The sequence below is a fragment of the Pongo pygmaeus genome, chromosome 2, assembly GCF_028885625.2.
Source record: "Pongo pygmaeus isolate AG05252 chromosome 2, NHGRI_mPonPyg2-v2.0_pri, whole genome shotgun sequence".
In the NCBI taxonomy this organism is placed as follows: domain Eukaryota; kingdom Metazoa; phylum Chordata; class Mammalia; order Primates; family Hominidae; genus Pongo; species Pongo pygmaeus.
Window position 1 is genome coordinate 159,717,492 of NC_085930.1, and position 12,330 is coordinate 159,729,821.

The 12,330-nt window shown below is 40.0% G+C and overlaps 1 protein-coding gene across 1 annotated transcript in view; it reads right to left on the reverse strand.

The window, feature by feature from the left end:
• Window positions 1–12,330, reverse strand: part of MINDY4B (MINDY family member 4B) — a 35,134-nt gene that overhangs the window by 2,335 nt on the left and 20,469 nt on the right. The window contains exons 9-11 of the mRNA XM_054480267.1: window positions 10,976–11,048; window positions 10,168–10,329; window positions 490–670 (exon numbers count right to left, since the gene is read on the reverse strand). Of these exons, the coding sequence (XP_054336242.1) occupies window positions 490–670; window positions 10,168–10,329; window positions 10,976–11,048 (416 nt within the window). The remainder of the gene's footprint in view (window positions 1–489; window positions 671–10,167; window positions 10,330–10,975; window positions 11,049–12,330) is intronic.

The window sequence follows — 12,330 nt, forward strand, 5'->3', positions numbered from 1 at the left end:
GCACAGAGTAGGCCCTCAAAAATGTGTTTTGTGCTCGTTTGAACAGAAATTTACTATCAGTTTGGTTACTTATGTCACTGGATGATCATCTGATGTTTGGTTGTGAGATATCATCAGCCAATTCTTCCCTGGGTTTTCCCAATTATTTCCTCAGGTATTAACTACCTCATGCTCCAAGATCAAAGGCCCTGGAGAATAGTTTTTGGAAATTTGGCTCCATATCTTTTGTTTTTCTCTTACCTAAAAGTTATTGGTTGCTCTGTGCTATTTCTAACCCCCCTGCTCCTAGGTAAAGCAGGTTTAGAATTCCCACATTGCAATACTTGGGTTTAGGGCCATGGGGATTCATGCGTGGGCTTCATTTCAGAAACTGAGCCTAAGCATTTTCCTGTGGAGCTAGCATGAATATCCACACAGTTGTTAAACATCGGCAGCCGCATCTCTTTGAGCACATTAACGTCCACAACACTTGGAGTCTGAAATGCTCACCTATTGTAAGTTGCACAAGCTTTTTCTGTGAAGGTTGGCCACTGTAAAAGTACAGATCAAAGAGACGTTCCATTTTCCAGTCTGATAAGAGCTGCCTGTTTGTGCAAAAAAGGATGCTGTAATTTCCATTGATGTTGCACAGCCAAATAGGTAATTTGGGAGTCTTCAGCATGCTGCCCACCTGGAAGCGGGAAGGGGAATGCAGGTAAATATATAGATTTTGCCACATTGTGACACACGCCAATACATGATCGCGACCAAAAAGCAGCTCTGAGGTTTCTTGTTGCACTTGGCGCTGTGCAGGGCACTGTACACAGAGCAAGATTTGAAATGAAGGCTTCGTCATGAATAAATTTGCATTTATGAATGATCTGGTATAGTGGTGCTGCCATTTTTATCTTAATGGATTATATTAAAATTTTTTTGGTGGCCTCATAGAGGAGGCAAAACAACTTCAGTTTGGATTTGAGGCAAGGTAAAGAATAAATACATGAACTAAAATAGGAATGTAGTGGTGGAATAAGAGAACTCTAATTCTGTGTTTGTCACTGACTAGCATATCTGCTCCCATTCCCAAGATAAGGCAATAGTTCATTCAGCAGGTGGTGGTAAGACTTCTGGCAACATCAACTATTTAGAATATAGAAAAAATGATACTTAAGATATATAAAATAGCTTCTGGAAAATGAGGGAAACACATACGCACATCACACATATACACATATATCTACGGGTTAACATGATCATTTGTGAAGATGTTCCTAGACAGCAACTTGTTATCTGTTTTTTTCTAAGTACCTGTCAATCAATTTAGCCTTGATTTCTTTTTTTTTTTAAGACAGGATCTTGCTCTGTCATCCAGGCTATAATGCAGTGATGTGATCTTGGCTCACTGCAGCCTTGACCTCCTGGGCTCAAGTGATCCTCCCACCTCAGCCCCTGGATTAGCTGGGACTACAGGTGGACACCATCATGCCCAACTAATTTTTGTATTTTTTGTAGAGACAGCGTCTTGCCATGTTGCCCAGGCTGGTCTCAAACTCCTGAACACAAGCAATCTACCTGCCTTGGCCTCCCAACTATTGGAATTACTGTACGTGGCCTGGCCTTGAATTCTTATAGCTAGTGAATGAGATTTGCAAAAACCAGCACTAGGGGGTAGGAGCGGGGAAGGGGATGTAGTGAAAGGGCAGTGGTCCTGCACACTTCTAGTGTGTTTCTATCAGTGATAGCCATCAGTTTGTTTACACAGGCAGGGAAGCACATATTTTTAAAAGCTTTCCATCAAAATTCATTGAAACTGTTTTTAAAAATTTGTTAAATTTATTTCAACTTAAAGAGATAAACATATACACATATATCTACATGGACAAACCCATGATTTCCATGTGACGCCAAGGAGAATTCCTGGGCCTCTTAGCTTGGCCTTTCTTCCTGTAGCTGAAGAGACCAATGTTGCCATTCTATTTCTTTTCTTCTCAGTCCTCAGAGTTGTACTGTTTTTTCAGGAACAAATTCTGTTTTGTGGAAATCCAGCTTTGAAAAATTATCACGTGCTTTATCAACCCAAGTATTAAAGGCTAATAACTTGACATTTTGATTTCTCAATAACTCTATTCAAATCTCTCTGTTTCCTTGAGTTTAAATTCTTCAGCTGTGGGTGAGTGGGTGAATCAGAGATGCTTTTGTCTGTAAGTGTTTCACTTTTAGCTACCACTGAAAAAGTATATTGCTATGCTGAAAAGAAGTGACCTCAGCTGGTAGTTTACAAAAGAGTGGAAATCTAGCACCCCAATCAGGACATGTTCATAATGGGTGCAGAATTTACTCATCTGCATAGTGGGTACAGGATTTGTTGGAGTTATCTCCTCCGGGCTGAATATATTGTGAGCATTTCACATATCAAACACAGGGCAAGTCTGCCCACTGGTTACATCAGAAATAAAACAGTGAGGATGTGCCATTGAAGCAGTAGCATATGTTTTAGTTCCAGATATCCACCACCAATTTCCAAGTAACTTTGTAACTATTTATTAGTTATAAAATAAGCACTCTCTTTCTTAGGCCTTCTTGCTGTGGCACCCTTCTGTATTAAGATGATATGTAATCAAAATATGTTATGCAGGAAGTCATGGAATTATCAAGGTTGAAAAACTTGAATAAAACTAGGAGATTGAGAGCTGTTTGTAGTAAAAGGTAATTCCATTGGAACTTCAAATGGACATTCTGGTCAGTTTTAATCTAATGATATTCCCTGTAAATTAGTCTGGGTAGGTGTAATAGAATATACACATATATGATATTGTTTCACAGAATATTTGTAATGTAGGTGAAATTCACTTGGCACTCAGATAAACATACTCTGCCAGGTGCTGACTGACACACTATTGTTGCTTTATGCAGCAATACAACAGTTTTCTTTCCTGAGCTCAAAGCTACTCAAGATTTTGTTCTAGTAGGAAGAAAATGAAGTAGTCAAAATGCAACCACCTTCAACCCCCCAAAAGTGGCCTTACAGAGCTCTCGCAGTGAGCAAGCAGAACCTTGCTTGCCCTGAGAGATTCTGATGAAACGGGAAATGTCATGCATGACTGTTGCTGCACTTGGAGTATTAAGAGGCGAACCTTAAGATTACAGTTGAGAACACATCTGGTTTAAAGTGAGTCCTGCAAAAAACAAAACAAAGCACCTTCCAACTGAATCCAGCCAGAGATTACATCCCCCTTTCTTCTTGGCACACCATATAAGCAGTTTGACTGGCATTTTTCGTTTTAAGCATTTGTATTGCTTTTGGATAAAAACAGTTTACCAGCTACTCCCCAAAAGCAGGATTCTAAATATGTTTTATTGGTGAGATTCCATCAATGCTGAATTTGTGCATGTTGCTTCATGTTGCCATGGCAAAAAGGAAATTAAATTGTGATACAGTGGTGCTATAAATAAAATACCTTTCTCCTTAAGTTCACTCATTGTGTAATCAGCCCAGTATTTTCAGCATCACATGCAGCAATCAAGCTTTTCATAACATATATCATTTAAGCCAATGTAAAATTACAAGGACAGCAAGGAAGATGGACAAATTCTACACATCAGAGTGCAAGAATTGAGTCCATGTAATTCTTTTTTTTTTATGCTGTCTAGAACAATGGTGCTTAGAACATGCCTTTGCATAATAAGCATGATATTGCAAGTCCCAAGGCCCCAGGCTGGTAATCTGAACAGGAGAAAGGTGTTTGAAACGTTGTGCTTTCTTCACTGATTCCTGGTGACAATTCCTGTGCATAACTGTTAATGGCCTGGCTCTCATCTCTGCCACCTGGAATACAGACTTGATGTAACTTCTCTCACTGAGTTTGCAGGTATGTTGTAAAGACAAATTAGTTCATGTTTGCAGGGCGCTACCTCAGTGACTTAGTGGCAGGGTGCAGTGGGTACTGCTTCATTGGGTACTTCTATGGTTGGATTTCTTCGTATCAGACTCTCTAAAGGGAAAACGTAAAGGGGGAAGAAGGTATGACTGGGATAGTGATGTGTGCTGCCAGGGCTGCCGTAGGAGTAATTCTGGCAAGACCTAAATGGCTTCAGTCCCTGAAAAATCAGAGTGGATTTTTCTTCTCAGTGGCAGGTGTGAAGATAATGTGAACCTCCCAAGGCTTTCCAGATGGTGTTAGACTCAAACTGCTTTATGTTCTCACTTAGGTATTGGAACCTCACACTCAAATCTGTACCTTCAAATAGAAAAGTGACAGGGAGGCTTCAAAATAGTGCCTCATCTTATGGGTAGCTGGCTGCGTTCTGCAGGAACCATCAGTCTGGTGGGCTCTGGGGGGCTTGTCATGTCATCTAATGAGAATACCATCTTTTTTTTTAAAGTCTTACCCACTGGGCTGTGACATTGGGACTGAAAGACACATGTTTTTGCAATCTCTGCAATTTTAGCACAGAGTAATAAGAGATTTACTTAGGGAAGACGGAGGCAGCATTACAGGATGGGTTTCACCTTGACAGCAGAATCTATGTGTCAGGCAGCACGTTGGTTTTCTTCTGAACTAAGAAATCTTTCTTATATTAGGTTTTTATCATCAGTACATAAAAATAACCCTCAGATTTGTTGCACCTACCATAGGCAGGAGCTACTAAATGTCCACAAAGCACTTGTATACCTAGTTGGCATTTTCACGGGTCTCATACAGAATCAGAAAGGAAAGGTAGTGGCTGCAGGGGTCTTCAATCCAGTCATACGTAGAGCACTGTCCCAGAAACACATCATGTTCTTTCTTGAGTAAACTTCTGTTCTGCACTATGTTTCAGTTCTATGCTAGGATGTTGTGAAATATTAGACTTCTGGGGATAATACAGTCAAATGGTCTTCTGGTTAGCATGTCTCTGAGCACCACTGAGCTTGGTCTCCTAGGGCTAAGGATTTCCGTACACCTGACAAGTGTGATTTGCCAAACCAGGAGGTAAAGTGGAGGCAGTTCACCATCAACACAAGCTCACAACCACTCTAACCTAGAAGTCAGTGGATAGTTTCAGCTTGTTGAGCACAACTGTCATGCTGTGATTTGCTACCATTTAAATGTTACCAACATGAGTATACCTATAACAGATATTATAGACCATATAATATATCTATATATAGATATAATAGATGATAAAGGTAATGATGATAGAGTATAATTCTAAGAACTGGCATGTCTATATTTACCACTTTCTCAGAAAATAATCAAAGATGATAACGGCAGGAAGCATGGTCCAGTGGACAGAATGTGATCATTGAATGTAGATAGAACTCGGTTCATATCCCTGGCTCTGACACTTGCCTAGCTGCTAGCTTTGGGTAAGCCCCCATACCTTTCTTAGCTCTAAAATGAATGACCAAGAAATAGACCTTGGGCTTAAATTAATACTGATTACAACTTGGAGTGGAAGTGGGGATTCATTAAATAAATGACCCATAAAGGGCCAGGCACACAATAGGTGCTATATGCACAAGGTTATTAGCACAATGAATAAATAAGCTTCATATATACTTGAATATAAATATACTTAAGTATATAAGTATGAATAAACTTGACTATAAATATACTTCATACATATTTCCTGTATGATGAGCTGATATGAAAAAGCACCTTCAGGTAAAATCATCTTGATATGTATGTTTCTAACATATTCATACATGCCAGGGGTTCAAGTAAGAAAACTAACTGCCAGCCTGTATGTGCTCTTTAATACCTTTTTTTTAAAACCAAACTTCAAGTGCATGACAGAGACAACATAATAAACATCCTCAGGGTTTCAAGCCATTAGTGTACAATTTCAGGCAATTTTCACTGAGGGCAGAATTCATAGGTATCTCTCTGGGGAGAGATCACTGAGTCCAAGAAAGAAGAATGAAAAGCCACATTAGTCACTTTTCAAAAAGATGGAAGCATTATAGATCTAATTTCTATGTAGATTTTAAAGCTAGCCTGGGCAGTTTCCATACTTTGCCCTACTTCCAGTTTGTGAGCAGGCATTTGGGTGATGGTCCTGTGGTCTGGTGTGTTTTGCCCTCTTCCCAGCAGGAAAGCTCTTATTTTTTTACCTTGTGCTGTGGCCTCTTAACTGACTTTAAGGTCCCAGTAAAAATCCACTTTATCATTGGTGGATATTTTAGGCTTTGCAGGTAATTTTCTTTAGAGCATGATTTAGCAGTTCTATCGGTCTGAGCAGACTTGTATAGAAAGAAATGTGATCCAGAAAAAACAGCAGTGCTGAATCCCTGTGAATTCTTGACTGTCTTTCTGTGGTGGCATATTCTCTGATATAGTCCCTTTCTCACAACAACTTAGTAGCTATTTCACAAACACCTGTTTCATTTTAACTTAAGATAAAGCCTGCAACTTGTTTCCAAAGCCTTGCAACTGTTAAAAAGGAACCGAAAGCTGTCAACCTTTCTAATACTGATTGAAAGAAGATATACTCTTTCTTGTAAGTTCAGTTGAAATAGCTAGTTGGCCAATTCTGCACACCATGGGTTTAATCAGCTAAGCCTAAAGAGATTTTTTTTTCTCCTTCCTCTAAAGCAGAGGTTCTCAACTAGGGTCAATTTTGCTCCCCAGGGGAGCATTTTGAAATGTCTGGAGACATTTTTATTGCCACACTGGGGCCAGTGCTGCTGATATCTAGTAAGCAGAGGCCAGGAATGCTGCTCAATAGCCTGCAGTGGACAGGACAGCCCTCCACAACAAACAATTAACCACTTCAAAATTTCAGTGCTGCAGAGGTTGAGAAGCCCTGCTTTGGAACAGAAGTTTCTTTCTAATCCTGGTTGCACTTTAGAATCATCTATGGGCTTTAAAAACTTCAGTTGCCCAGATGCTTCCTGGACCAAATGAAGCAGTCTTTGGGTAGTGTTGGCTATGTAATTTGTGGGGCCCAGTGCAAAATGAAAATGTGGGGGCCCTCGTTCAAACATTAACAATTTCAAGACAGTGATACCAGATGCTAGAGCATTAAACAAAGTATAGGGCCTTCCAAGTATGGGGCCCTGTTTGACTACACATGCTTATAAAGCTAACACCGTTCTGGGGGATGACCTGGGCATTGATAGTTGTAAAAGATTTCCAGGTGACTTCAATGTGCAGTCAGGGTTGACATCACTGCTCTCTAGTATTTATTGCCTGTATCCTTCCTGTAGCAATCAGTGTATGTATGGTCAAGTATGGCTCATCTTTGTATCTGGACACAGAGCCTCCCAATTAGTATTCAGTTAGCATTTAGCTGTGCTGAACGAACATAGCTGAATAAAGCACTATAACATTATGCCTTGTTATCTTCTATTATAAAGTCTTATATGTCTATATTCTGGCCTTCCAATGAGCTTCAACATCCATGATTTCCTCTGCTCTTTGCGTCAATCCTTAATCTGATCAGGTTGCAGGGCAGGTGCATGTGGAATGAATGCACCTGTGTTGTAGGTGAGGAAACAGGCTGAGAGAGGGTAAAACTTGTACAAGTCACACACCTGTGAGTGGCATGGCAAGACCTCCAGCCAAGCCTGCTGATTTCCAGGCCAGGGTTATTTTGCACATGCTACAGGAACTTCCTCACCTTTATGGCAGGTTCCCATCTGTGTGTGTGTGTGGATGCGCACACGTGCCCATTGGTGGCATGTGGCATGAAAGTGGATGGCACAAGGAGACTTCTACACAAGCAGACTTGTGTAGGAGAAGAAGTGGATGGCACAAAAAACAAATGTTTAATTAAATATGTATTAGGAAAAAAAATCAGCACATCAAGCCCATGGCATTTATTTCTGCTGCAGAAAAGGTTAGAACCACATTTTAAGTGAGTTGTTTGAAAGAAAAACATTAAGCAAGTAACAGTAGTTGTAGCACAGAGACATGAAAAAGCTTCTGAGTTACTTACTCAGATGACTGAAATATGAGAAACGCTGTTTTAAGTCGTTCTAGTTTATAGCGAGGATCCAGTGAAACAATCTTATGAAAGAGCTTTTGTAATAACAGACAAAATACTAAAATCATTGTTGCATTTTTGTGTCATCACTACTAGAACTTGTTTCCAGTATATCATCCCATTTTCAAACCAAGTCTTGGCATATTACTGGGTTCTTATAGCTATAGAATGTTAGACCACGGACACCAAGTGACCACACATGGTTGAAAGAAAAGAAAAATATGTAAAATGAAATCTATAAATCCTCTATTTCTGGCTTAGTTTTACTCTTCATTATATGAGTCAAATTTTAAGATGAATTCCCAAATTATCTGGAAAAAGTGATTAGGAGCTTTATAATGATAAACAATTCTCTGTCCAGGGTGTATTCAAAGTATAGTCTTTCACATCCACACAATAGAACTCTTTGCAGCCTCTAAATATAATGGGAGGCCGGGCAGTGGCTTACACCTGTAATCCCAGCACTTTGGGAGGCCGAGATGGGTGGATAAATTGAGATCAGGAATTTGAGACCAGCCTGGCCAAAATGGCGAAAATCCTATTTCTACTAAAAATACAAAAATTAGCTGGCCGTGGTGGTGTACATCTGTAATCCCAGCTACTCGTGAGGCTAAGGCAGGAGAATCGCTTGAATCCAGGAGGCAGAAGTTGCAGTGAGCTGAGATGGTACCACTGCACTCCAGCCTGGGTGACACAGCGAACTCTGTCTCAAAAATAAATAAATAGAGGGTTATATACTCATATTTGATATTAAATGAGATATTTGTGTTAAACAAGAAAAGCAGGTTTCAGAAGAGTAGAATAAGACATATTGATATGGCTAGGCACAGTGCCTCACACCTGTAATCCCACCACTTTGGAAGGCCAAGGCAGGAGAATTGCTTGAACCTAGGAGTTCAAGACCAGCCTGGGCAACACAGTGAGACCCCTGTCTCTGTTAAAAAAAAAAAAAAAAAAAAAAAAAAAAGACACATTGATATGAGAAGAAAAAGAGTATTTCTGAAAAACATTCCTGAAAAGATTGACCCCTGGGTAATGAAATTTGTTTTACTTTTACCTTGTCTGTCACTTTGCATTTTTCTATGATGAACAAAGAATACAAACTCAAGGAATAATACACAAACTTTTAAAGCACACTTGTACACAAAATATGCCAATTCTGCTATAGTCAGACACTATTTTTTTGATGGCATCAGACATATGTATGTGTTGCAAGATGCTGGTTTCATGAATAACATAATAGCTGGAGACAATAGTAGAGGGACAGATGAAGCCCTATATACATGAAAAGCATTTTGAGTGGGAACCAGGAGGGCTGGAGGACAGGACAGATGCTGAGCAGCGAGGCCTTGTTTGCTGCTGGCATTTGGGAGAGGTGGTTGGGAGGCCTTGTGAGGGTTTCCATCCTCCATCAAATTGAATGACATCCGAACTGGTTTCAAGGCCATTCCAGAAAAGTGTTGTTACAGAGTCTGCCTCATCTTCCCTGGGTTTTAGGATAAAATTTTTGTGAAATATCACAGAAGCAGCTTTGATTTGTGGTTTGGAATGGGTATATTTGCTTTGTCACTCTTCTTCTGTTTGTTTTCGCAGAATTACATCTTACTTAATTCCCTGGTTGTGCTTTTCAACAGGACGTTTTACTTTCTGGTTGTCAGAAGTTATAAATCCCCTGAGCTGGAAAGCTTTTTGACAGGAGTTTCAAAAGTAGGGGCCCCCTTTTTTTTTTCCAGTGGTTTTTTTTTAAGCTTTGAGCAATATGTAGGCTGTGTGCATTCATTTGCATAAATGAAGGATTGGGAGGACACCCATCAACTGCTAACAGTATTTATTTCTGCGAAGGGGGTGTGTAGCCACATGGGGATGACAGAGGACTTTTCCTTTGTGTATGTGTGTATATATATATATATATTTGTCAACCTCATTAAACAGGGATATCTGTATATTTCAAATATTGCTTTAAAAATGTATGTATTACTTTTATTACCTATTTTTATATACATAAAAATATGTAAAATAAAATATGAAGCAAGTAGACTGGGATATTTCCATCTGTGGAAATTTCCCTGAATGTCTGTGTGTGGTGGGAGGGAGGTACACAGGCAGATAGTAAGGGAGAAAGTAGGCTCAGGTTTGAATTGCCTAAATAGACAGACTTTTAAACTTTTAAAAATATTGACATTCTGGTTGTGTGGTTGAGGACTGGAACACACTCGCCTGTGAGAGTCTGTCATCTTCCGAGGCATCCTTACCCCACTGCAAATAGCCGACGTCACTGCGGGTCAGGATTCCATGTAGTGTTTCCTGAGACTTTCCTTCCTCACAGCCATTGAAGACATTGGGACTTGCTCTTCCAGTTAAAATCATGTTCAGAACTGCCTAGAGAGCATATTTTACAGATATTTACATTTTAGATAACAATGAAACAATAACTTAATTTTTTCTCTTAAAAATCATTAAAAATTACTATTTTTAGTGAAAAGAATGAAATCACATGATACATATTTCAGGAAAAATATGTCCTAAATATTTGCTAGAGTTAAAACAATCATTTATTCGCTTTTTTTCTTAAACCTTACCCCATAACTCCCTCTGTACCCCACTCTGATCTTACTGCCCTTCCTCCTTTTACAGTTCTTTTAAAAGTTGTTTTCCATGGTTGTGATTTAACAAGCATGAAGCTAAGATGTTTCTATAGCACTTTTTTTTCAGTTATTAGGGATTCCTGGTGGGTCTTGTCAAGATATTTTCTACTGTTGCTAGGATCTCAGAGATGAAGGGCTCTTGGAGGTAAACTAGGGAGGACTGTTATGAAAATTAGACGGTAGATTTTGATGCAACCCACGGTAGTGTCTTCATACTCTTTCAAAGATAACTGGATTGCTCTTTACTTAAGGAGAGAATATATTTAATTAGAAAACAATCCAAAATTCAGATTGTTTTTCTTTTTTTCTTTTTCAAACTCTGCACGTGGCATTCAACTAATTCAGATTCTACAATAGAAAGGCAGAGTCTTCCAGCTCACCTGCCTGCACAGGAAGCCTCCAGCATTTGGTTGTAGCAGCTGAGTGGTGGTGACATCTAGGTCCATTTGAAGCCTGCAGAATGGGAGAAGCCATCAGCATCCAGTCAGAGACAATGAGTACACCGGGAACCTGCAGCTTCTTTTCCCCCAAAACACAAAGCAGCAGTAACACGGGCTCTCCTATTCACTGTTTCTCACTTGCATTTTTCCATCTCTCACAGGGAAAGCCTCTAGGTCTGGGATTGCAGAGGTGGATGCAATTGGGGAAAGTGAGTAATAAGTGGTAAGGGAGAAGGTGCAGAAGTCTCAAATGTTAGAATCCCAGTGTGTGTGCTCTGGGTGGATGCTGGACTCAGTAGAGAAGCTCTTTGTTCTGTGTGACAAGGAATGCACTTGGCTCAGGGTGGTGACACATGACCACACCAGAGAGTGCTGGTTCAAGGCAGATCTCAACAGATTGCCCAAATGGAAAACACCACTGTGGCCATCTCTTGGCTGAGCCCATTTCTTGGCTGCAGAAGGGCGGCTTCCACTGTTATGTCAGGGGCCATGGTCTCACCCTTGACAATATAAGGTCAAGGTGGAATGTGGCTCCTGCTGTCACTTGGAGGGAATTGCTGCATACTAGTATGTGAACTGTATGTGTTCTTGAACAAATCTATTCATGGAACTGGAGCTTATATCCTTTTGTGAATGAGACTTAAAGACTTGAGTCAAGCATGGTGAGTACCGTCATGGCATCAGATACAACTCAGGATAATGCTTCTCAAAGGGTGGTATGACAGACTTGAACATTTTAGAATTTTAATAATGATGTATTTATTTTAATACATTTATCTTTAGCATGGTACATGATTTAAAGGACATTAATGTTTAGGAAGAGGTTGATATTTAAATGTGTACTGATTTTATTTTTAATGTTAAGTGAATGATAACATACAGCATAAAAATGTGATGGCGGTATATAAAAGACAAGCTTCAGGACCACTGCTGCAGGGCTTGTAATTCTTCCCTCCTGAGAGCCCTCTATTTCTGACTCTCCAAAGGTTACCTTTCTTTCAAGGTTCAGAAGAAAGTCCATTTCTTTCCTGAAGCCTTCCCTGACCACCCTGTCAGCAGAGGCCCTTTCCTCCTCTGGAGCCCACTGAGACTCATTCTCTTTACATCTCATTTGGCACATCAGGTACCTCCTGGACTTGCCTAGCATCTCTGTGTACACCCCTTGTCTTTCCCAGCCTGGACTCTGCAGGAGGACAGGGCTATATCTTCTCTTCTTTGTACTTTCCATGGTGCCAAGAACAGAGCTTTGCATATGATAGAGACAAAATACATATTTGAGGATATACCTTATCATG